Source organism: Guyanagaster necrorhizus (assembly GCF_019112545.1).
Source record: "Guyanagaster necrorhizus MCA 3950 unplaced genomic scaffold BT62scaffold_4, whole genome shotgun sequence".
NCBI classification, from domain to species: Eukaryota; Fungi; Basidiomycota; class Agaricomycetes; order Agaricales; family Physalacriaceae; genus Guyanagaster; species Guyanagaster necrorhizus.
Window position 1 is genome coordinate 1,563,037 of NW_025064883.1, and position 24,285 is coordinate 1,587,321.

Here is a 24,285-nt window from a genome sequence, read left to right on the forward strand (position 1 = left end):
TCAAATGCACATTTTGTGCCTGTTGGGCTGCATCGGCAACGGTCTTCGTGGTAATACAACGTTCACTGGGCTCTTCTAGCAGGCACCACTGAAGGTTTGATCGATACCCTGGCCATATAGACTTGATAGCATCGTCCAAACCCTCCGTTCCTACAGCCAATCTATTGGATAACCATGGCTCGATATAGCAAGCAAGACGTTCATTCTGTAAATCGTGTGACATAGCCTGTGGTTTAGCAGGGGAGTTGTCATAGATCGTGATCGCGCATTCGATCAGAATAGAATTGTCCTCGCGAGATTGTAGGAGTTTTGGCAAAGTGTATAGGATCGACGTCGAAGGTAGAACGACACGTCGCAGTTATCTCGAAAACGCGTCGCTGAAATCGTGGATAACATCCTCCTCTGCTCGTTGGAGTTTGCTGACAAGTTGGCACATCCAAGCAAAGGTTATCTCTCTGGCCCGACGGAGCAACTGGTACGCCATGTCGACGGCAGGCAACGACGTGGATGCTGCGGATGCTAACATTCGACTAGCCAGCAAAATGATTGTCCGGACAGTGACCCCTTCAAGCCAGTTGGCTTCAACACTCCCAAACAGATCGTTTAACTCTCAAAAGGAGCTCGCAGAAGTCGGGAGACTCCAACTCCTGGTGCGACGGCAAGGTACTGTCCTCAGAGACCACGCCCACCTGCCATGCGCTTTGAGTCAAAAGTGTATGCACTGGGTCACGGCTGAAAGTGAGTATGCGAGATCTCAACTCTCTAGCAATATTCATCCATTGTAGTCTGGGCCCGGCCCGTTAACTACCGAATGCCTCGTACTCGTGCAAGGTTAGCCCTTGCGGGCAATCTGATTGGTTTGCGATGACCTCGTTTGAAGTATGAGTCATATTCCGGATTGCGTATGTTAGACCATCGTAAACGCCGTCCAGAGTGATTCGAAGAGTGCAGAGATCCCGGATATCGCAACTCTCGAAGGGATCATCAATCCAAGCATCCCCAGCTGCATCGTAAAGACGATAAGTCAATGCATTAGGTAGGCAGACATCAGACTCTGAATATGGTAAAGCATGGTACGGATTGCTCTTAGCCAGGGGTTGCGCCAAAGAAGCCAGCGTTACTTTGCCGGGACCATCTTCTTCTTGGATGTAGCCCTGAAGAGGACGAGCATGTTCGTTTTTACGAGAAGAAAGTGGGATGCAGACATCATGAAGAATGAAATACGTCGTTGATCGCCAGTGTTCGAATACTTCGGGCGATGCCATCTCGAACAGTACAAGCTTTTCCGACACAGAGTTTTCGGGAGGGAGGGGCCATTCATGAAATTCCGTTTTCATGGTGCGAACCTCCGATTCCGCCTGGCATTTGCGACAGGCATAAGTATCATGCACGTACTCTTCCCGCCGATTGCGACCTCGACCTATCATCTTCTTGACCTTGGTGTGCCCTAGCCCATCAGCTTCGGTGATAATATTTGAGCGTCTAACATGGTTGGACTCCATCTGTTGGATCACCCTCTTCCGCTCCTTGTTGGCATCACATTTGATCCGCGCTTTGAGATCTTGATATCCACCGCCATCAGGAGAATTGTAGTATCGCACAGCGAAACTGTCGTCGGTAATCTGGGTATCAAATACGCTGTTCCCGTCTGCCACAGATTCGTGGCGTTGTCGCAGGTACCGATATATTTCTCCCAAACGTTGAAAGGCCTTGGACTTGCGCAGAAGGATTGGTTGAAGAAGATCAAGGGGAACTTCCGGAAAGTATTCGCTCAGCAATGGGCATTGTGACACTGCGACTTTGTCCATTGCAACCCATAGATCCATCAGAGTTAAAATCATGACTGATTCATCCTCTGGATTTGATGAGTACGCATCCCTTGCAGCTTTCATATACTCTTCTACACAAACAGAAAGAACGGCAGAAGACGACGCGTCCGTCAAAGCACGGATCAACCAGATATCTAAATAGTTTTGGACACAGAATTCGAAATCAACCAACGCGATGCGTACATCAACTGTAAACGCTCCATTGAGTTTGTCGCGAGTGAATTCATGGAAATTACGCGTTTTTCGAAGGCGCGGCACGTGTTCGGCCTGGAACACAGATGGTGCGTGGGTTGTGATAGCGTATTAGAGTATTCGTTTAGCGGCTGGTTTCGACTGCGGAAGCGCCAGAGTCGTATCGGCCGTGATGTCAAGATTGTCAGCGTCCCATCGCGACGATTTCGCCTGTTTATTTTGAATTCCCTTCCATTTCTTCTGGAGAAGACCTTCCACGTCTTCTGCGACGCCCTCGACGCGCTGAATCACAAACTGAGGAGCAGCGGCGCCAAGCTTGTAGATACGAGCACATATCTTCACTCTCATACAGAAGAGTAGGCTGTTGTCGCGCAAATTCTCCCTCATAGCACACTCCACGATTCCGGCCATAAAGACCACCATGAATGATTTATATTCCGCATGGCTGTCACCTGGATAGGAGCATTGAGGTGGAAATTTCAGATGACAAAACATAACTCCAACCTTCGTAGAGGCTCGATTGTATCGCAATGCGGAGGACAAGCCACAAAGGTGAACGACGTCAGGGTGCTTGAGTTCTGTCTGACAGAATATAATCACCTATTCTTTTTGTGAAACGATGGATGTTCGCAGAGGAACCCCCTTCGAGGCCGTACAAAATGCCGGTGAGGAGTTGGGTGACGTAGCGAGGATGAGGGACTCTCCTCTTTTGTGTGCTGGCAGTACCGCCATCCTCCGGCAGCTTCTCCGCGGATCCAAGAAGTCTTTACTCATGTGTACTAGGAATGACGGGAGCTCACGACAGAAGTCGATTTCGCTTAGTAGCTGAGCTGGGAAGGAGATTGCAGGACCGGGAAAAGAATGCATGAGCTTTCCGACGATGGCCATGACTTGCTCGCTAGGAACTGCAGCTTCGAAGCACTCAAAGACGACTCCATCGTCCACCATCCGAAAGATGACTCCCGCATTTTGTGCGTGAATGTAGTATGTCAAGACATCTGGTGCAGATATTGTGTCAGCAACCCACGCTATGGACATTAAACGCGTCGTACCTCCATCCACCACCCCTGATAACTGTTCCTCTACCTCTGCGAGTGAGAGAGTTCCTTTTTTTTTTTTGCGAAGCTTTGAATTTCCTGAGCATCTTGATGATCGACTCCCAGTGATCTGAATTCTGGCGCGACGCCTGGAACCTTTTGGCAAAATCCAGGACTACGCGACATAGCGCGATATCGTTTTGCTGATTCTCAGTCATCAGCATGGGGCAACCTTGGGGGTAAAAGGACATGATGGATGATGTAGATGAACTCCTCCATGGAGTCGAGGCAAGCCTAGAGAACGAGCCGCGCACAAAGTGGGTGAAGGCAGGAGGGAGAGGTGCAGTAACAGGTGTGGGAAGGTAAATAATCCTAATTAACGCGTACGAAAAAGGGATTTCAAATTGTAGTTACTTATCAGCCACAGCCAGCACGTGGTCGTAGGTGGCGCGTTTATGGTCCAAGTTATCAACACCTCAAGTTCAAGGTTTGTTGAAGGTAATACATCACAGAAAACACGGAAAAGAGAGAGTTACCACCCTCTTCATCTTGGTTTACTTAGCCAGAGATAACATGCGTTACCTGCGAGTTCACATGTCCTCATGAGGTAGTAGTCGACGGAGGTCAGTTACTTATACTCATCTCACGACATTAGGTTGAGGTCACCCAAGGCTAAGTAACCTTATGAAAGGATGAGATCTGAAGAAGGCAGCAACGCGAAAAGAGGTGAAACGTCAAAATCAATCAATGCCTTACAGTGTCCCTGAGCATAGAAAGTAGCAGTTCATGATATGTGCGAATCGCTGCAAGCTAGCGAGAGGTAGAGGAAAGCTCGTGGTAGTACTTAGATGACATTGCGATTGTCCAGGGTCTAAGTACCTCCATTGGGTCGGTACAAGGACTTATAATGGCTGAGTATAAGTATGGGATCCGTTACGCATTCATAGAGTATCAATGCGTAACGGATCCCATACTGTGTGTTGATAAGATGAGAAGAGGTGACCACAATGCTAGTAATTAATGATACGCCACCTTCAGGTTATCACTTCCGTCGTCTTGGCTTTACGAAGCTAGGTACAATGAAGACAATGCATGCTTATCCATGGCGAGTCGTCAGCAGTACGTCTAGCCGTAACTAAGCACAGTGGCCGAGATTTGGGATTCGTCATGTCCGAGATTAAATAAGATTGGAGGAACGGAAATGGGTGCATTGTGGATGGAAAGGATACCGATGGTTAAGGCGGAGACCAAATATCGGCCCGGAATTGTTCACCTTATGTCTTAGTGTTCACCGTGATTTCTGCCATAGGATTTCGAAAGCACCGCATCCCGTCCGATCTGCGCAGTGAACCGGAACGCTGCCCAGTTAGTACTACGGTGGGGGGACCACGCGAGAATCCTGGGAGAAGAATGACAAAAGGATAAAAAGAGATAATTATTCCTTTTGGTCGCAGCAAGGAGCCTATTGACACAGGACCATGATCAAGTTGAAAGTCATCTGGGAAAAGCTAGATTTACTTGTGATCGTTTCGTTTCCAACCAGCCAGAACTTTCGATAGTTACCAATGACAGTTAATATAAATAATATAAGTCGAGAATGGTTCTTAGTGGAAGAAAAAAACAGCTAATCTCTACGTCACTAGACGATATTAGAAATAGGCGTAGTATGTAAAACAACACTGGAAATACAAACATAAAAATAGATGATGAATAACACTGTATCATCACCGTGAAGTCCTTGATCGTCTCCCCACAGAAATCCTCGAGCTCTCGAAACGTGAACGCACATCTGCGTATCCCGTCCGGTCGACACGATGAACGTAATAACTCCCTCCCCCAGGCCCCCAACTCACGTCACCACTCCGATACAGCTTCTCCTGCACATCAAAGATGGCGCTCATGTCATCCACATTCCTCTCGGTAACCCTTGCATTAACAGCATTCACGAACGGCTTCAAGCTGACGACAATGGCACCTTCCTTCAAATCAAGGAACTTGGCCCGGATGGCCTCGTTTAGCCGTTCGTCAAAGACCTTGTTGTCGACCAGCACAACATCAGCTTCCTTCAACAACTCATCTACCCGCGGACTCTCAAGCATGTCACCCTCTTCCACCTCTATGTCACCTAACGACACGCCCCACATTCGACATCGGGTCGCGAAATGCTGGACCATGTTCCTTGCGACGCCTGCGGGTGCGGGCATAAGCTCTATCCCATAACTCCGGCACCCTGTCTGAAGGCTGGCCTGGACAAGAATGTTCCCCACTCCACTTCCAAGATCAATGAAGAGCGAGTTTTGGTCCAGATTTGTATTTGCAAGGATGTCGTACACGAGACCGGGCATCAATTCGCCATAGACGGTGCTTGAGAAAGCCTCGTATTGTTTGAGGCTTTGCACATGTGGACCAACGCTACGCTGATAATTTTCTTCGACTACACGAAGCAAGACATTTTTCGGGACGTTGGACCATGAGGAAACGGCGGTTTTGAGCTCGTTGGAAGGCGTAGGGAGGAAAACATCACCCAGTAGATTAGGGCGCAACAGACTTGGGTATTTGAGCTCACGGATTAGACAGTTGATTTTATGGAGAGTGGTAGAGAAGAGAGGTCCGTCTCGTATGTGCATCGCACGTTGTAGAAATCGGAGAAGATTCCCGTACGGGCCTTCAGGGTATGGCGTCGGCGGAGGCGGCGGTCGTTTAGAGTGGGTATCAGAATAATAATCGGAAGGCAGAGTGCCAAATATGGCCTGCTGTGCTGGTGACATGTAGCAGTCAACAATGGTGTATAACGACCTCTCGAGATCCATGATTGGATTGTAATGGTCCTTGTCTTTGGGCTCAAGGAGAATAAATTCTTCACAGGCGTCGTTGTTTGGGTATTCAAGTTCGCCAGTGGGTGGGTGAATAGGATGTGGCTTCCAAGAGTAGTCCTCCGGGTCTTGGGGATTTGAAAAATCTGCCTTGGCCATCAGAGAGAGAGAAATCGCGCAGCAGAGCTGCCACGTACAAGCTTTATATGTCCGCATAAGATCCTTCACGGCATTCAAGGACGATACGTGGGATGTCTTCGCCGGGTCTCCATCAGCCTTAATGGTGCAGTTGCGCGTCTTTTCGGCTGTACACTGCACAGAAGACGTCGAGCGAGACCGATAAATGGGCGGCAGGGAGAGGGCGTCACCGCTGTTTGACCCCCAGTCGTCATCTGAGTCAGGCGAGGCGCGCTTGCGAGGCTTGTGCTTGGGTTTCACAGACCTGGCGCGCTTTTGGTCACGAGGAATGTCACTGGCGGCTTCTAGGCTCTTTCTTTTTCGCGACGAAGAGGAATCGGAGGAGGACGAGGAGGAGGACAGCGGGGACGACGCGAGCGATGGTGATGAATGGGGCGATTCCTGGTACGGACGCGTTGGATGGTCAGGGGGTGAAGAAGAGGACGTCATTGAAGAGCGGTGTGAAGCGTCGTTGGGAGACGTGCAGCTGGGGAACACCGTTACGGAGAGGCGCAACAGTCCCATAGCGGGTGAGTGGTCGAAGGTAAAAGAGCTGGATGTAGCGTGGCTGTGCTATGTCCATCTTTTTGTCCACGTGCTTGGTCCTTCATCTAATCCGCTGCCTTGCCCAACTTGCTTGTTGTTTCTACCGTGGCTGTGGTCATTGGGCAACAAGACAACAGCTCTTTTTCTTTGTCTTTTTGTCAATTTATTATCTATGCTTAACAAGACCAAAATCTCCGTATCAACGTCATCGCCAAACAACTGACAATCGACTAAATTTGGCACCCTCTGTTTTATCTCCGTTCTCACATGCTGCTCAGTGTTGGCAGAGCGATAAAAAACAAACAAAGATAAAACTCGTAGTTTACGCGCTAAGAGATCACCGACACGAGATACCATCAAATATGGATCGACTGCTAGCCTGAAAGGGTTCGGGTAGTCTGACCAAAAATATACGGCCCAACTGACCGCGAATCATTGATAACCGACAAATGTTTACCAGCTATTTCGGTTGTCCAATGGATGCTGGACGGTATTTCCGATTCTCTCAGTGCGTCTGAAGGGCGGGGATTCGGGATTTGAAGTTATATATGGGTGACAAGCAATCCATATATATGGACAGATATGGACCTTTCGAAAAAGTAACAAGTCTCCGGCCATGTACATGCAAAGACTTCAAAAGACTTCATGAATAGCCAATTGACTGACCAAATGCATGAATCACCAACGTTAGGGTATATTCCAGAGGACAAAAGAATGGCAGAAACACCAGGGAAAGTATGATACACATTAGCAGAATTCAGGAACGCCATGTTACCAATCATCACCAAACATTTCATATTTTCTTCCATCATCTTTCACGAAAGAATATTAATCCTTCAATAATGTCTAACGATGCATTGCTCAAGCCCCCAAAAGGCACAATACTCGTAGAAAATGAAGCCATACCTGTAGACGAACCGGAAAAGAAGAAGGAAAAGAAGAAAAAGCACTCCGAAGGTGATCTGAAGCTGGATTACTTCCAGCGTTTCTCAAGCTGAAAACACCAACACAGGTGCCGCGGAGGGTCTTTCTGAGAAGAAGAAAAAGCGGAAACATGCTGAAGATGGCGATGCTGATTGTGAGTATTCCGTCGTATGTGAATTGACGATCCTGATTTCTCACAGCCAAGTCTGAAAAGAAAAAGAAAGCCAAGCATGCTGACTTGGAAGAATCGCAAAGTATGTCAACTTCAAGTAAACAAATTTGTCATTAACATGTTGCAGCAATGGAGGTCGTTGATCCCTCAAGCAAGCAGGTCGAAGATGGTGCTAAAAGTGAGGCGTCTGTCCCTGTTTGAATGCTTTATTCTGATTGTCAAAAGGCAAAAAGGAGAAAAAGAAGTCGTCAAAGTCTTCGGAGGAACCTTCACCTGACCGTGCGTACGGTGTCATCCTATAAATTCACGACTCACGCTTTTTCGGAAACAGAAACTGTAGACTCTTCATTAATAAACAAAAAGGAAAAGAAGAAGAAACGAAAAAGAGATGAGGCTTCTAATGAGAATCTCGAGGTTTCCGAATGTATGTTGTCAGGCGCATACATGCTACTGTCTGATGCTAACATTGCGCTTAGTTTCTGCAGAGAAGAAGATGAGGAAGGCTAACAAAGTCGAAAGTATGACAACGGAATCCGATATAACTACTTTTCTCACCAAGAACAACATTACCTGCACGCCATCCATCACGCCATACCTTACTTTTGCCCAGCTTCCCATTCCTGATAGCCTCCGTATGCCGTTGACCCGTTTCCCTGCCCCCACCCCCATCCAAGCCTGCGCCTGGCCACCCGCCCTCGAGGGGCGCGACGTCGTCGGCATCGCCGAAACCGGTAGCGGCAAAACATTCGCCTTCGGAATCCCTGCTCTCGCAAAATTGATCAGGAACCCGCCGAGTAAAGACGGCGTCACTACCCTCGTTATGGCACCCACTCGCGAGCTGGCTATGCAAACACACGATGCTCTCGAAGAACTCGGGAAGCCATTTGGGATCGGCAGTGTTGCCGTGTATGGCGGGGCGCCGAAGGAGGCTCAGATCAAAATGCTCCGGAACGCGATGCGGGCCAAGGGGAACAAGGTCACCACGAGGATTGTTGTTGGTACGCCGGGAAGGATATTGGATTTAATTGGAGAAGGAGTTTGTGAGTTGGGTGGAGTGGATTATCTGGTTCTGGACGAAGCCGACCGGATGTTGGACCAGGGATTTGAGAATGCCATTAGGCAAATTACCTCGTGTACAAAAAAGAACGAGGAGAGACAAACGATGATGTGTGAGTTTTTTTCCTGGTTGCTTTTGGCTTGCGGTCCGACTTATATGGTTTCTGACAGTCAGCGCGACATGGCCCGAGTCGATTAGGCGACTTGCCAGCACTTTCCAGCGTGATCCAGTGCGGATTACTGTTGGTAGCGAAGATTTAACCGCCAATGGCCGGGTGGAACAGAGCGTAGAAGTTTTCGATGACGAACGAAGTAAAGAGTAAGTGACCACATGTCTCCGGATACTGTCCCTGACCGACCTCTTTAGTACCCGGTTACTCAAGCATCTACGTACGATTTTGCCAAACAAGATGGCTGGTACCACGCATCGTGTTCTTGTTTTCGCGTTGTACAAGGCTGAGGCTTCTCGCGTAGCAGTGTTGTTGAAGCGTGAAAAATACCGTGTCAGCGAACTGCATGGGGACATGAAGCAACCGGCTCGAACGGCAGCCCTGGAGGATTTTAAAACGGGACGGACCAATGTCATGGTGGCCACAGACGTGGCTGCTCGTGGATTGGATATTCCTGATGTTGGTGTGGTGATAAACTATACATTCCCTTTAAAAGTTGAGGACTATGTACACCGGATTGGGCGAACTGGTAAGAGGGCGTCGTCATCAGCTCCTCTTTTCTGATGATGTTTTCACTGTAGGTCGTGGTGGTCGTACCGGCAAGTCGATAACATTTTTTACGGGCGCAGCGCACGAAAAATCATTGGCTGGTGAATTTGCGAGGGTGCTGAGGGAAGGTGGATACGATAATGAGGAGCTCCGGAGTAAGTTCCCAATGACGATAAAAAAGAAGGAACACAGCGCGTACGGGGCGTTTTTCAGAGACAACATAGAGATGCCAGTGGGGAGGAAAAAGATTGTCTTTTAGAAGGACGTTTAGATTATACAATACATAACATTGATGACATCAAGGACCCGAAGCTGAGCCGCAAGTCCCCTGTCTGGAACACATATATCTGGTTCCCCCGGACTACTAGCATCGCCATTACTAACAGCTACCTTTCCCTCTCCGCGGCTGCATATAGCCAGCCAACCATCCAGCCCTCTACCCGTATACCATGATGGGCCTCTTCAGCTCAGCCAGTTCGCACCTGCGCGCCGCCGCAACAGGCAAGCGCGACGATGAGGGCGTTCCAACCGACACCGAGCCAGACGATACGTCCATTCTGTGAGCATCCAGCCCTTTTGCAGACAATTAGGTCGCTCACCGCCGTGCAGAGACGAGAATGAAGGCTCGATTATCACCTCTCTCATCTCCCAGCTACGGTATGCTCGCTGTCGTTCCCTGTCTCGACAGAAATTCAGGTCTTTGCAGCGTCGGCATGGACCTTTCAAGAGTTACCTTTCCCACTTTTGTCCTTGAACCTCGCAGCATGCTCGAGCGCATAACCGACTTTATGTCGCATCCAGATCTTATCTTCGGGTACGCCCCTTAGCTGCCCAACAAATTCTCATTAATTTCGTGGAATGATACAGCGCGGAGGATATGGAGGATCCAGAGGAGCGGTTCTTACGTGTCCTTCAGTACTACCTAGCAGGATGGCACATCAAGCCAAAGGGCGTCAAGAAGCCGTGCGTCCCTTCTTCTCAAACCTTCTTTCCTCACATTGACTGCATACAGCTATAATCCTATTCTTGGAGAATTCTTTCGATGTCGGTATGACTACCCCAATGGTACACACGGATACTACGTCGCGGAACAAGTCTCCCATCACCCGCCTGTGTCGGCATTCTACTACATCTCCCCTGCCAACCGTATTATTATTCTCGGCGAGCTGCGGCCCAAGAGTAAGTTCCTGGGAAACAGCGTGTCGACAACGATGGAGGGCGAAAACAGGATCTTGCTATTAGGCAAGCCGGAAGATGGAGGTGCGTTTCCCTCGTTTCGTTCCTGCATGCGGCTGTGCGCTGACATCCAACAGAGTACGTGATTACCATGCCCAACATGTACGCACGCGGCATACTATTTGGAAAAATGGTTCTAGAGTTGGGGGATACATGTATTGCTAAGAATGAGAAACACGGGCTATATTGCGACCTTGAGTTTAAAACCAAAGTATGGCCTTCCATCTTTTACCGTAATTCCTTCTTTGCTAACGTTATCCAGGGCTTCTTCTCTGGAACGTATAATGCTATCAGCGGCAAGATCCGTCGCAATTTGACAGAAATTGGTGAGGTGTCGGGGCGGTGGAGTCATGTTATGGATTTCAAGAGCGTCAAGGTCAGCATACATCATATTTTACGCTTGGTCCTCCCTGATCGAGCACCCCTTTAGACGACGACGCGGCGCGTTTTGTTTGATGCCGTTAAAGACGGACAGAATATATCGCCTAAATGGGTCCCTTCTGAGGAAGAGCAGGAGCCCAACGAGTCCCGCAGACTGTGGACTAATCTGACAAAGGCTATTTTAGACAAAGATATGGAGGCGGCGACGACTGCCAAATCAGCAATTGAGGACGCCCAGAGAGAGAAGAGGAAGACCATGGCACATCATGGAGAGAAACACGTGCCGAGATTTTTCGTCCAGAAGGACGGGAGATGGGAACCAAAGATTAAGTATGCATCTTTCAATTCTATCTATCTTCGCGTCAAGATATTAACAGTAATTCCAGGATTCCGGAAGATCCCATCGAAGCCGAGCGCGTAGTGAATGTGTGGTTGAAGTTGGCTCCGCCCGCCCCACCCACAGAGACGACATGACGATTTCGTCCATCCGCCCAGGTTTACGGTTACCAGATGTTGTTCCGATATAATACATGCACCATACACTTACACACTGACATAGTAATGCAATTCCATTTCCGAGTGTACAATGAGAAAAAGAGAGGGTATTTATGTACAATCAATAGTAGGGTGGGTAATAGACCTGAAAGATCTGGGAATAGTAACGTGAGTATAGGAAACCAATGTGATAGCGAATGATGAAAGATGGTGATGCAAATGTATAAAAGCAAGACTGTATGTAGAATACCGACAACAGGGATAGCCATAGATGAATGAATGATAATGCACATGGATGATTGGCAACGTTAAAAAATAGGGTCAGCGAAAAGAACCTGTCCGAGAATTTTATCTCCACCAGCCGTCTTCATCTACAGTTGGCGTTAGGGATATTGTACTCGGTGTAGGCGAGGGAGGCGCAAGCGGCAGTTGAGATCGTCGTCTGGGTGTTCCGCGGATTAAAGCAGTCGGATATCGAGATGGAGTAGGAGTGTAGGGAGATGGATGGACCCCATTACTCTTTGGCGCGTGCATGGAGTCCCATACAGATGACTGAGGAGGCGTATGTCCATTCGGTGTCACCGATCGCGAACGACTATACTCCGTACTCGTACGAGAGTCGGGACGCGGCATACCGTTTCGAGGTATGGTGATTGTTGGCGTTTTGCTGTTTGCATTCCTAGAACGCTCGAATTCGGTTTGCATGACTCTGATCTTGGCTTCGAGTGCGCTGATTTGGTCACGTAAGCGGGCTTCTCGGTCCTGAGTAAATAATAAAACTGTCAGAAGGATACATGATAATGAGACAGCAAGTTTACCTTCGCCAAGCGCTCATCCGCCTCCCGCTCCTCTACCTGCATCTTCACCAAGGAATAATCAGCGTCCAATTGAGCTTGGGTCTGCTCCGCCTGGTCCAGCATCGTCTGCGTGTGCTCAAGCTTACCCTCATACTCCTTGGCACGGTTTTCCCACTCGCTAGCCCGCTGTTGTGCTTGAGAGAGACTTTGGCGGGCCGTGAACGCAGCCCTCTCGACATTAGATAGTCGTCCCTCTTGATCCTTGAAACGTTTCTGCAACATCGAGTGTTCTCCTTCAAGCAACTTCGACCTATCGCGGATGCACTTAAGCTCCTGCAGCTCTTCATCGTCAGATTGGTGCATAAGGTTCGCAATAACCTGGATTTGTTCTGAGGCCTGACGGAGGCTATCCCACTGACTTGAATTCGTGGTGAGATCCTCATTTTGCTTGCGAAGGGCGGCGATGGTCTCCTCTGCCAAATCCTTGTCGCGAGAAGCAAACGCCACCTTCATTTCAAGAGCATCAATCTAATAATTAGCACAGTATGTCAGACTTGTCATATGTCGGAACAAAATGACGGATTTACCTTGGTCTTCAATGTCCTTTTATCAAACAACAGCTCTTGGTTAGCTTTCTCAAGCTCAGCAATTCGTTCTTGATTAGATTGCGTGGCAACATCAGAAGATTGGAGGCGTGAAAGAGCTTTCGCTAGAGCATCTTGCAATTCTGTATTCCGGATATCGACAACTGCACTCTCTTCGGCCTTTGCCGCAACCGAATCCTGCAAGTCCTTCAGTTGGGTCCGCAATAGATCCCGATCAGCCTCCACAATGCCTAACTTCTCAGAGAGCACCTCCTTCTCGACACGAACCTGTCCATGCGCGCCTCGAGCCTTGGCAACCTGGACTTGCAAGTCGGTGTTGGTCTTCCTGAGGTCTTCAAGCTCGTGCTTGACCGCATCTCTAGACAATGTAAATTCGGCGTGTGCCTGCTGAAGCACGCTGGTGGCTACGGAGAATGATTCCGGAAGAGCGTTGATCTTTTGAATGACATCTTTATGAAGTCCTAATATCTCCCCACTCTGTTCCGCTAGTGTGCGTTGCTTGTCCGTGAGGCCATCCATGACCGATTTAATATGAACGATGTTCTCATCCGGAGCAGTGACTTTATCCTCGTTGACTTGTCCCTTCGACAACAGTTCAATCTGGGTTCCGATATCTTGTACTGCAGACAGAATTTTTGACGGAAGATCTGTCATGTTGGCCACAACGTCGCCCTGAGCCGAAGACAAATCTGACTGCTGAGAAGCGAGAGACCGTTGTCCTTCGACAAGTGTCGACAATGTGTTGTTGATACTCTGAAGAGGCTCCAAAAGTCCCGAAATACTATCGGTTACGCGACTCGCGATCCCGTCCAGAGTCAATGTCTTGTCTCGGTTGGCGAGGCGAGCGTCAAGACGTTCGACGACGAGGTCTGCGACCTGCTCCTTGATTTCGAAAGCATCTATTGGAGCGATGGCACGGGTGACAGCAGATGTAAGTTGAAGGCTGATGGCGTCGGTGTCAACAGCAGGGCTAGGCTCCTGCAGGTTGGGCAAAAGAGGGATTAACTGCTTAACAATGAGGCCGGCCGTCTCGCGTTTATCTGATGCAAGATCAATTAGCTGGGATATGTTGGGTTTAACTGCGTGAGAGAGCTTCTCGGACAGATAGTCGTAATCCACCGAATCCGAACGGATAGAGCTGAGAACAGGAGATAAGGCGGATACTACAGCGTCCACAATGGCATCTCGCTCCCTCGCCGGGGCTGCCCGTCCAATAGATTCCAAGCGGACCGACATTTCAGATATCGCTTCATTGATTGCCTGAATCGTGCGGGTGCTATATTGCTCCAGAGTCACGTCCGGAACGCCTGGATTCAAGATAGGACGTCCTTTATCGAAGGTCTGGGATATACTGCTAAGCTCCTGCTTGAGATGAGCAAGCGTTTCAGCATGGGCCTGTTCGATGACATCCTTTATCAATTGGAAATCCAATTCACCCCGCGCATCCAGCTGAGTATCTTCCAAACTACGCGTGGCGGAATCACGGAGCTGAGTCCTGAACAGCGAAAGAACCTCGTTAATCATAGCCTCTGTGTTGGGATTCAGTGTAGATCCTCCTCTGATGTCGTGACGAAGGACCGCAATTTTTTCATCGAGCAGATCTTCGATTCTATGCAGCTCAAACCGGCTTGTCAGGTCCTTGTGGATGACCGAGGTCTCTGAAATGGATGATCCTGAAGGGAAAGGATGAAGAGCATCAGGAAGCGACGACCGTCGTCGGGAATGACGCGTGGAACCAAATACATCTTCAGTAGGAGAGACTTGCCTTTGACCAGGATCAGTGACCAATCTGCTTCGGGATACTTTGTGAGAGATGGCAGGAACACTAAGATCATCCAAGGAAGGATGAGAAACGTGGTCAAAGATTTCGCGAGAACTGAGTCGTGACCGCACAGTTCGGCGAGTGCGTTCATCCCCACCGTTGTTGACTAGGGCTTTGAACAAACCCGCGGGAACGGTATTATTCGATACGGTGTGCATGAAGTCCAGCGGTATAGGTGCCCGCTTCGCCTTTGAACTCGAAGGCAGGACGGATGCATCCATTTGGGAATCACCGTACTCGGCGCGTGCAGTACTCTCGTCTTCAAAAGTTTCCTCAGCAGGGTCCGCAGGGGGTATAGGTGGTAAAGTCGCAGCAGCCGAAAAGCCAGCAAACGTGAACGGCTCCACAGACGGGTTGAGGGAGGAATGTCCGGATCTGTCAGGACGTGGCAATGGCATCTGACGCAAGTCCACAGGAGAATCTGCGGGTGGAGGGAACTTGAACGACGCCATACTATCTCCCTCTTCCACAGACTCGTTTGATCCATGGCGTCTACGTTTTTCGCGACCTTGGACCCGAAATGGTGACGACTCACTAACAGGGGGAACAGGGAGCGGCCGGAAAGGTTCTGCAAGGGGGAAAGCAGGACCTACGGCCTTGAATGTGAATGCACTTGGCTTGAATTCCTGAGCACTGGCATTGAGAGGTTTGCCGAAGGACGGAAAACGTGAGTGTGTGTGGTCGCCGGAGCCAGTGAAAGAGTCGGGCTTCCATGAGTTCTCCAGCGGAGCGCCGAAAACGAATGGTTTAGCGTTAGGATTAAGACGAGGAACGGCCGGCTTCGGTTCAGGGAACCCAAAGTTAACATCTGACGAATGGCGCGAATGAGCTTGGGCTGGGTCATGGATAGAATGCTGGCCAGAAGGTAAACGAGAGTGGGGGAGGGGAGGAAGAGGTCGAGACGATCGTCCACTCATATTTGAAGGAGGACGTTCGTAATAATTGTGCACGCTAAGATAACCTTCGTGGTCCTGCAATTGTTCTTCCTCACTGGGATTCGATATAATATCAGCCTCTCCGGGTACAGACATTACCATGGTGTTTTCCGGCGGACGAGGAAAGTTAGGTATGCGTCTCGGCTGTTCAGCATCTTGCTGTAACGCCCGGCGCCGTGTCCTGCGTTCCAGATGTTGCTGCCGCGCCCTTTCTTCATCAGAAGGATTTGACCACTCGCCAATGCTCTGAGCGAAAGTTTAGCACAGAGGGAACAGAATTTGGCTCCACACACCTCATCTTCCGAACTTTCATGGCCCATAAATACGTCCTCCGACCCCGTCCACTCTTCGACACCATCCAAATCATGTTTCTCCTCCACGCTGATGTTTCCATCAGCTACTGGCTCCAAATCGGTCCTTTCGTTTGTTCCATCGACGTTGAACACGCCAAACGACCTGAGCGAGAGCGCAGCCGATAATTTCGATGTGTGTCTTGAATGGTATTGGCCCTGCGAAGCCGTTGTCAGACCAGCGTCCTCCGTTCCCCGATCCCCGTCGTCATCAACTTCTTCATCAAAGGCTTCTTCATCAGAGTCGGTCTGGGTCATGTTCTCGCCTTCTACGGCTTCCTCCTCTTCTTCCTCCTCTTCTTCGGGAATATCAAGGCCAAACCCTCTATTGAAATCTGGCCTACTGTCGGGGCGACTAGTGGACAGAGCTGGTGGAGCCAAAGATGGAAGTGCAACAGGGACACGTCCTTGAGGAGCGTGGATTTCGCCGATGCCAGGAGGGCCGGGGGAAACACGCGGCGAACGCGAAGGTATCTGATCAGAACCTAAAACGGCATCATGTCCGAACGGATTCAGCGCAGCAAGAGGTCCGTTGTTGTAAGGGTATAGAGATTGTGTAGGTGGCTGCGCCAATGACATGCTGTGACCGTGTCTATTCATCATAAATCTTGGTCCCTGTTGATGTGGTGATGGTGACATGCCGAAAGATGGTTGAGGAGAAGGGGCCATAGAATTATTGGATGACGCATTTTGAGATTGCTGGAGTTTGTTGAGCTTGAAGAGCAGAAGGGCAGGGTCTGCGGGCGAAGATATCTAGAACAGAAGATGAAACGAATAGCATGGGAAGCAGCAAAGTGACATACTGATGCTGCACGAGCATGAGGTGCATATATATGCGGTGCATTGCTCCCCGACCCGCGCTCTACACCCAGCTTCTCCAATTTCTCCTCTATAGCCATCTGTCTGATCGCGTCCCAGGCACTCTGTTATGTCAAATCAACAGAGGTAGAGGGAACGATAACAATAAAGATAGCCTAACCTTGCCTGGCAAAAAGACATCAATGGTTGGTGGGATATCAAATCTCCAGTCATCCGAAGGGTATATCTTTATTGAGTAGGTTTCTACAGGTGCGACGTCGGGAAGTGGTAGAATAACGGGGTCGTCCAGAGGATTCCTCGCCCAGGAAGCGCGACAGACCGTTTGTCCATTATCTCCGGTGATATCCTCCTTTGGGAGATTGACGACGATCTTTTTCGGCTTAACTTGTGGCGCGGGGGACGTGCTTGATCCAGTAGCTGTTACTGCAGCAGGGGGTATAGGACTCAGCTTACGATTCGGTCCTCCCAGAACGGCCTTGGGAGGACCTCCAATGCTGAGCTGTCTCCTGTTTCTACCTGGAAAAGGATGGCCACCAGGTGGACCATTCATCATCATGGAAGGCCGCGAAAAGTGGCCGCCCATGGGCGTCATGGGGTAACCGCTGGGAGGGTGGATGCCAGCAGCTGCGAGTTGGGCGACGCTGGCCTGTCCAGCGTGATGGGCTGGTCGACCTGGGGCGGACGGCACTTGGGGGAAAAAGTTTTGCATTGGGGTTTGCATAGGAAGAGGAGGGTGGAAGCTCTGCTGAATAGATGTCGGGAGGGCTGGCGAATACATCGTCTGCATGGGCTGCTGCATATTGAGCGAGGCAGGTATATTGAGCCTTGGCAAAGCGTCACGATGCCTCGCCATGGTCTGCGAATCCTGAGAAAACACCGAGGAATAAGATGAAGGTGAACAAGTCGAACGATACCAACGACGGCAGGGCGAGAGAAGCGACTGGTGAAAGCGTCGAGACGATGGTCGACGACAAAGGGTATAATGGAGAAAAGGGCTCGACGACTTGAAATGCGAGCAATGCCGGCAGACCACTGCACAGTGCACGCTATAAGTACGACCCGCTGTACCACCAAGACAGCCGAGCTCGAGGCAATTGTCACTGTGGTCAGTGTCGCAAAGGCACAAAATATATACCACGTGCCACTACGGCCTCCCAACGATTCCCGGCAGACCATTGATGGACCAAAATGTTCCCAAGGATAACAACGATTGACATACCAAAAGATAAGTAAGTAATAAGAATTCAACTACCCTGGTAACAATACCTACACATTCATGTCACCGAGCCTAATTGCAGGGTTACCGGTAAGTGTTCTGGAGACACGACCACAATTGTCCTATTCGGGACTTCTAACTCTACGCTAATAAGGCTACTCGAAGAGTTAACAGATGCCATGTAAACGTGTGGCGTACACAAACTTGCAAATACGCGTTTTGAACGGTAGGGTCCCAAAAGTGGCACCGGTGGAAGATGCCTTGCTCGATGTGTTTCTTTGTCCTAGAAGAGAACGTGGACGCAGGCAGGCTCCGAAAGAAACACAGCTGCAAGAAAAGCCAGAAAGGGTGGAGTGTACATTCCTCACATCGATAAAAATTTTTCACAAGTTAACAAAGTAGGACAATTGAGCAGGGCAGTCGCGCATAATAACTCCCGCTTCTGTGCATCTGTCGGACTGGATATCATTTTCCAGGTTATTGCATTCCCTGAAAACAGCAGATTGCGTGAAAATTCATGATCAAAGGTCCCAGACGTTCACCAGCGCTAACTAGTAGCAGGACTTAGTCGCACTAGAAAATATTACTTTGACAGACACCAACATCACAGAATACTAATAAATTGTTGATAAATATATAATATAACCGAGTCAACCACGACTGTGAGTACATGAATATCGTACAAAAAGTAAGGTGCCCTCTTATTTAAATAAGTTTTCTACATTCTGTCAAGCGTTGGTCCCCTCGAACTCTACATCTTTTCCTAGTTCGTACTTTTTGCAAGTATGAGAATGGATGGCGACGGCCATGTCAGGTTTGCTATTATGTTCGAATACTTCAAATCCCCTCGTACTAGAAACTTGTGCTGCGGCAGTTCCAGCGGATACAGTACCTGTCGCAAAACGAGGAAGAGAGTTTATGACGGACACGCTCAATCCTGTGGTGGCCTGTTGCTCCTCTGACCATCTGCTACCTGCAGAGGAGGCAAGCAACAAGGCAATTATTTCGAAATATATGTTGGACATGATGATGTACGTAGCGTCCAGAAAAAGATGGACAGAGAAGGCAAAAGTGAGCTGGACAAATGAAATCATGACGAGGAAGACAAAGTTGGATACGGAGATCCAGAACAAGGCACTGAGGTGTTTTGAATATGAAGCTTAAATAAACACGGTCAATAATCAACTTCAAATGCATGTCCCCACGACTTACTAGCAGGCCGTCTAGTACAGTCGATCCGGCCATTAATACTACGACTCCCTCTGAGGCGGTAGAGAAAGAGTGCTGAAGCATATCTGACGCCCAGTATCAAATACAACAAATTATACGCCATATAGCAACCTACCCGTTGTCGAATATCTGCAGAAACCATTCAATCTTGTCCGAGGGAAAATCCCATGACTGCTGTGCAACAGCGATAGGGTTACCCCCCGCTACGATGGTTGGGAACCATACACTCCAGAAGATCAAGATGTTGATAAGCCGAGCGGCTTTCAGGAAACACAGTGGGATGTAAACGATCGCTAAAATCAGACGAGGTGTTCTTTTCAGAGGGTACACAGTCAGCACTCTGACTACCAAGATTGATTCGGTAAAGAGTGGCAGTGCACTGACAACCGAATGTGCGATGACAGCGGCGCCTGGGATTATTAAATCCGGAGACAAGATTGCCGTTACCTGCGAAATTCATAATCTCTTAGCAGTCTACGCATGAGGCCAATCTGAAATAGCACTCACCCCACTATAATAGTCAAGAACTCCCAATGTTAACCCCGTGATAATGGACGTGACATTCAGCATGAAAATCGGCGCTCTCTTCAAAGACCTGGAGGAGAACAGAAATAAGGCGAAGAGAAGTGAAACCAATGCTGAAGACCACGCTGAGCATAGAAGCAGTAGTTTGAGGGACGGGCGAATGACCGCAAGATAGTTAAGCCCACTGGCAGGGGGAGGGGGATAACCTACAGATAAAGTGGATGACATTGGGAGATCTTTTGGCTCTGGACTCTCTAAGAACACTTCATTGTATAATATCAAAGACCATGAACTTCACTAGTCGGATCGTCATCTTGATATGATGTATGCTGGACCATGAAACGCAGATGGGATAAGGCCGTGCAGCGATGGCTTACGCCTGTGCTGTGCTGAGTCACTGACGCCTAACTTCGCTACTGGTAAGTTATTAATAGCCGTACCTGCTATTCACCAAGGTCCTGACTTGATTGGGAAGATGTATGTCCGGAACCTGGTACTCAGCGTGCTCAGGCTCAGACACAGACTGTACAAGAGCGTATGGACTTGGATTCTTTTTCAGGCTCAGAGTCAGATGATGGACCGCACTGGTCTGGTAGGCTTAGACAGGGTGCACTGTATATAGATCGCAACTATCCAGCTGGACAGAATTCCCATCCTGTTCAGTCTCATCCCATGCAGCGGTCAATCGTTGAGCATTGCATAGGCCAAGTCTGGAGAGCAAAGACCACCATCCTAGCTGCTGAGTAACTGCTTATGAACTTTTCGGTGGATAGATCAATCCCTGTGACCTTGATCCGGAGATTCAACATGCTTCCAAGTGCTATGCGTCCTTCCTCTATGAGGCAGATTACCTCAAGCTAGTGGAAATTTTACCCACAAGGCCCATCGTAGATGGTCCAAGCGAAGAATCGTCGTGTTTCGATATGCATCCTCGAATGAGCCGGAATCCAAGATTGGGACAGATGGAACAGAACAGATCCTAATTCAATCATCAAGTCCTAGTGGAGAATAGTAAATCGACAACATCCAGCGCAAAGCAAAGAATTCAATGGATAACCACCCGCCAAGCCAAGCTGCCTCCTCTAAGTCCAATCCGGCTTTTTCTTCCTACATGTGTTCTTATGCACACCTACACATTTTGCCTGCGGAACTGGCGTAGGAAACGAAGAACAAACGGACCTTAAATTAATACGACGGGTAGCAAGTGGAGCGGGGCAAATTAAGTTCTTGTTAGGCGCAGATTTCAAAGAAGTTCCAGATTTCATCTTTCGGATGGCTGAGCGAGGAGGAGGCGTAGATGAACTGGGTTCAGGTTTTTGTGTGGAACAGCGGATGACGGCAGGCGACATAAGCAGCGATGGCGTTTCCAGCACATGCGTCTTGCTGAGACACAGAGGAGAAATTCTAGGTGAGGGACTACCGTCTGAAGCTGAAGGAGTAGTTTGAATGCGAACTGGAATGCGAGAAACAAATCTGTCACGGCTAATCCTTGGCCGCGAGGAAGGTCTATCCTTAAAAACGGTAAAATTTGTGACAGAATATATCTATATATGCTGGCTACTTTTCAGAAAATGCGTACAAGAAGATGATAGATAAGAAGGCTCGCCTGTTTCTTGTCTTTGCGCTCGATTTTCCCAATGATACTCATCGATTAGGACTTCTTCGGAAGGTCAGAGTATAGTCTCTGTAACCGTTTGTACTCTTCTTCTGTGACCAGAGCTTCCTTCTTCAGCTTCTCGTTTTCTCTTTCTAGATTTCGTGCCCGAAGCTCCCAGTCGACGTCAGAGAGTTCAACAGAGGGAAGCGCAAGGAGAAATTCATACAGGGGAGAAGATCGGGTGATAGAAAGTCTAGAAGCGGTCGACGAAGGGGTAACGAGGACTGCAGGAGAACATGAATTCTCGCGCGTCTCATGAATGTTTGACTTGGGACTGCATCCCATCTTGGAGGTGAGAGTACCTTTGACAGAGGCATGGACCTTCATTTGACAGAATAGAGAGACAGAGAAGAGGGCGAAAAAAAGTATGTACGGATGAAATGGCGTGGATAGTGGCGGTATAGAGCAGGGTTTGAGATATCTCCAGTCAAACACGACCAAACTCGAACTTGACGTCCTTCTTGCCATCACCATCATCAGAATGGGACATATGGCGTGGGCCCGTGCGTTCAGAAAAACCTGTCTATATGCGACAAATTTTCACGGCGTTGACGTTGAGGCGATCTAGGTCGTCAGACCTTCAGCTCAAGCAGAAACCATGGAACAGACTGGGCCACTTTTTATCGGAAAGCAAGCAGTCCTTTCTTGCTCAAGTACTCTCGGAAACGCCGACGCTAGCCAGGGACTGGCGATTCGTGATTGGCAATGAAATTTCAGGTGCAGTGCATTCATAGTTTATATGTGGTAACGAAGTCTTACCGGTTGTAGACCTTGATAGCATTGCCTGTTCGATCGTATATTCATGGGTATATGCGTGGGATTATGGTATCCCGTCGGTCGCGTTGATACGGTCGACAAAAGGAGAACTATCCCTACGACCAGAAAATCTCTACGCCTTGCAACTTGCAGGCGTGTATTCTCCAGAGGATCAGCTCCTACTTTTGGACGACCTCGAGCATGAGATATCAACTCCCGGCTCTTTTCCGGTTGACAGACTCATTCTCGTTGATCACAACCGTGTTGATCCAATGTTTGTTTCCGGAGTCATCACCACGGAGCCAACTTCGGACGGCGAGCACCTGTATGGGAACAGTGTTATCGAGAGAGTCATTGACCACCACTCTGACGAAGGCTTGTACACTCGGACCGCTGAACGTACCATTGCTACAGCGGGAAGTTGTGCTTCACTCGTCACTTTTCTGTGTCCGGAATGGATGCCTCCCGAGCCCGCCACCCTTCTTCTGTGCGCTATTCTTTTAGATACCAACGGCCTAAAGGATAACGTCGAGCAAGTTGACATCGATGCAGTGGTTTTTCTGCTTCCCCGTTCTATCCTGCAGACCACGTGTGAACGGCCCTCGCCCGATATTATCAAAAGTCTGCCTGAGGTACAGGCTCTTACCGCTGAGCTCATGCGAAGGCGTCTCTCTTTATCCCATCTCACTCCCCTGGATCTCCTTCGGCGAGACTACCAAGAATACGGACTCAATGTCAGGTGGTACAGCCCACCCGTCATCAGAATCGGGATCTCTTGTGTTCCATCCCAAGCGAAAAAAAGCGGCCTCATGAGGGCCAGTCAAAAGCATTTAGGCGAATGTGGACTCGCTATTATTGCCATTTTGATCGGCCAAAAGCTAACGGTACTTATTTTTGACCGGGACGGGCAAAGTCTGAAAGATCGTGTGTGGCAAGGGTTGGAGATGAAGTTTCATTTCAAGCAACAGAGGATGCTCAGAATCAAACCGCTACCCGTCGGCATGCAACAGAGGATATACACATTGCCTGCTGCTGAAGCGACGCGGGAGTTTATAGAAGGGATGTTCAAGCACGTTTTAGAAGGTTAGTAGTATGTCAAACTACGACACAAAAATCTATAGTTGGCGGGAAACTCATGGTACATTCCAAATCCACCTTCATTTCTGCATGTTGACTCTTCTGGATGATACAGGAACAAGTGCTCGCTATATACTCAAATGTGAATCTTGAATTGCTCCAATAGCTAACAGATGTCCGGTGCTCTCACAACTGCGGCTAGGAATCGGGTTAACGGAATCGGATAAAAAAGAAATGATTAAGTGCTCACTGTTACAAGTTGCATAACTATCATGCATATTTCAAGCGACATTTTCTTTCACTTATTGACAGGGCCTTACGTATATGATAGTTGCATCTTAGGCACTTGTCAGTCTCTCGATTCAGTTCGGCAATCTCTGTCGACAACTTCGAGGTAAACTGACTGGTTCAAGTCTACGTGGACATGGGTTCGCCATCCTTGATTGATCAGCAGATAACAGTGTTTGCCTTTGACCGGGCGGGAAGCTTTGAAGGATTATGTCAGACAAGGATTAGAAGACGACGAAAGAGGCCGATCTAAGTGCGGAGAAAGTCCAAAATTGAAGCGCCAGCAGGTACGACACAAGGGATATACAAGGTACCTGTGTTTGAGGCGATGAAAACTTTTTCCAAGAGCCAGTCCTCGTCTTTATTTTTTGACTTGAAACGATGTTGAGGTAAACGTGTTACGTGAGAAACAGTGAGCAAAGTGTTCACTGATCGTAGCTGGCAGACCCTCTTCCGACTGAAGGTTCTGGGATATTGCTGGGCTGTCTATAATCTTCTTTTTTGATGCAGGAATAATCGTCGTGGCCAGCGGAACCAAAGATGAGCGGCGTCTATGTGAGCATCCAAAATACGTAGGCTCCCGTCGGGTAGGGAACCCTAGTTATAGGCAAAGCTATTCAATACAGCTCAC

General features: G+C 48.9%; 10 protein-coding genes across 10 annotated transcripts; 4 read left to right on the top strand and 6 right to left on the bottom strand.

Moving 5' to 3' along the window:
* Positions 1-800: 800 nt before the first annotated feature.
* BT62DRAFT_1001535 (uncharacterized protein) lies at positions 801-1,808 on the bottom strand (the record flags this gene model as incomplete). Its single annotated transcript, XM_043176752.1, has 1 exon — positions 801-1,808. The coding sequence occupies one exon, from the start codon at positions 1,806-1,808 to the stop codon at positions 801-803; it is 1,008 nt and encodes a 335-aa protein (XP_043044244.1).
* Positions 1,809-1,979: 171 nt separating this feature from the next.
* BT62DRAFT_928025 (uncharacterized protein) lies at positions 1,980-2,585 on the bottom strand. The gene is made up of 2 exons (XM_043185415.1): positions 2,526-2,585; positions 1,980-2,473 (listed from the first exon to the last, which is right to left on the bottom strand). Exon 2 carries the CDS (start codon positions 2,430-2,432, stop codon positions 2,133-2,135), a length of 300 nt encoding a protein of 99 aa, XP_043044245.1. The 5' UTR covers positions 2,433-2,473; positions 2,526-2,585; the 3' UTR covers positions 1,980-2,132.
* A 156-nt stretch (positions 2,586-2,741) lies between these two features.
* On the top strand, positions 2,742-3,120 carry BT62DRAFT_928026 (uncharacterized protein). The gene is made up of 2 exons (XM_043185416.1): positions 2,742-3,019; positions 3,074-3,120. The coding sequence occupies exons 1-2, from the start codon at positions 2,883-2,885 to the stop codon at positions 3,090-3,092; spliced, it is 156 nt and encodes a 51-aa protein (XP_043044246.1). The 5' UTR covers positions 2,742-2,882; the 3' UTR covers positions 3,093-3,120.
* A 1,450-nt stretch (positions 3,121-4,570) lies between these two features.
* On the bottom strand, positions 4,571-6,695 carry BT62DRAFT_962580 (DOT1-domain-containing protein). The gene is made up of 2 exons (XM_043188650.1): positions 6,069-6,695; positions 4,571-6,017 (listed from the first exon to the last, which is right to left on the bottom strand). Exons 1-2 carry the CDS (start codon positions 6,571-6,573, stop codon positions 4,783-4,785), a joined length of 1,740 nt encoding a protein of 579 aa, XP_043044247.1. The 5' UTR covers positions 6,574-6,695; the 3' UTR covers positions 4,571-4,782.
* A 1,515-nt stretch (positions 6,696-8,210) lies between these two features.
* BT62DRAFT_884818 (DEAD-domain-containing protein) lies at positions 8,211-9,724 on the top strand (the record flags this gene model as incomplete). The annotated part of the gene is made up of 4 exons (XM_043182807.1): positions 8,211-8,859; positions 8,918-9,065; positions 9,114-9,445; positions 9,498-9,724. The coding sequence occupies 4 exons, from the start codon at positions 8,211-8,213 to the stop codon at positions 9,722-9,724; spliced, it is 1,356 nt and encodes a 451-aa protein (XP_043044248.1).
* A 59-nt stretch (positions 9,725-9,783) lies between these two features.
* BT62DRAFT_928028 (Oxysterol-binding protein) lies at positions 9,784-11,888 on the top strand. The gene is made up of 9 exons (XM_043185417.1): positions 9,784-10,024; positions 10,075-10,122; positions 10,172-10,279; positions 10,333-10,428; positions 10,478-10,725; positions 10,779-10,912; positions 10,964-11,077; positions 11,132-11,412; positions 11,469-11,888. Exons 1-9 carry the CDS (start codon positions 9,918-9,920, stop codon positions 11,554-11,556), a joined length of 1,224 nt encoding a protein of 407 aa, XP_043044249.1. The 5' UTR covers positions 9,784-9,917; the 3' UTR covers positions 11,557-11,888.
* Positions 11,572-17,761, bottom strand: BT62DRAFT_1045593 (uncharacterized protein; the record flags this gene model as incomplete). Its single annotated transcript, XM_043178471.1, has 6 exons — positions 11,572-12,339; positions 12,396-12,902; positions 12,962-15,982; positions 16,030-16,839; positions 16,890-16,985; positions 17,066-17,761. 6 exons carry the CDS (start codon positions 17,756-17,758, stop codon positions 11,926-11,928), a joined length of 5,541 nt encoding a protein of 1,846 aa, XP_043044250.1. The 3' UTR covers positions 11,572-11,925.
* A 979-nt stretch (positions 17,762-18,740) lies between these two features.
* On the bottom strand, positions 18,741-20,258 carry BT62DRAFT_533484 (uncharacterized protein). The gene is made up of 4 exons (XM_043181289.1): positions 19,859-20,258; positions 19,467-19,798; positions 19,334-19,416; positions 18,741-19,280 (listed from the first exon to the last, which is right to left on the bottom strand). The coding sequence occupies exons 1-4, from the start codon at positions 20,102-20,104 to the stop codon at positions 18,850-18,852; spliced, it is 1,092 nt and encodes a 363-aa protein (XP_043044251.1). The 5' UTR covers positions 20,105-20,258; the 3' UTR covers positions 18,741-18,849.
* A 1,099-nt stretch (positions 20,259-21,357) lies between these two features.
* Positions 21,358-21,832, bottom strand: BT62DRAFT_928032 (uncharacterized protein). The gene is made up of 2 exons (XM_043185418.1): positions 21,483-21,832; positions 21,358-21,429 (listed from the first exon to the last, which is right to left on the bottom strand). Exon 1 carries the CDS (start codon positions 21,816-21,818, stop codon positions 21,528-21,530), a length of 291 nt encoding a protein of 96 aa, XP_043044252.1. The 5' UTR covers positions 21,819-21,832; the 3' UTR covers positions 21,358-21,429; positions 21,483-21,527.
* A 154-nt stretch (positions 21,833-21,986) lies between these two features.
* On the top strand, positions 21,987-23,841 carry BT62DRAFT_1072780 (uncharacterized protein). The gene is made up of 3 exons (XM_043178891.1): positions 21,987-22,250; positions 22,302-23,427; positions 23,482-23,841. The coding sequence occupies exons 1-2, from the start codon at positions 22,061-22,063 to the stop codon at positions 23,375-23,377; spliced, it is 1,266 nt and encodes a 421-aa protein (XP_043044253.1). The 5' UTR covers positions 21,987-22,060; the 3' UTR covers positions 23,378-23,427; positions 23,482-23,841.
* Positions 23,842-24,285: the final 444 nt, after the last annotated feature.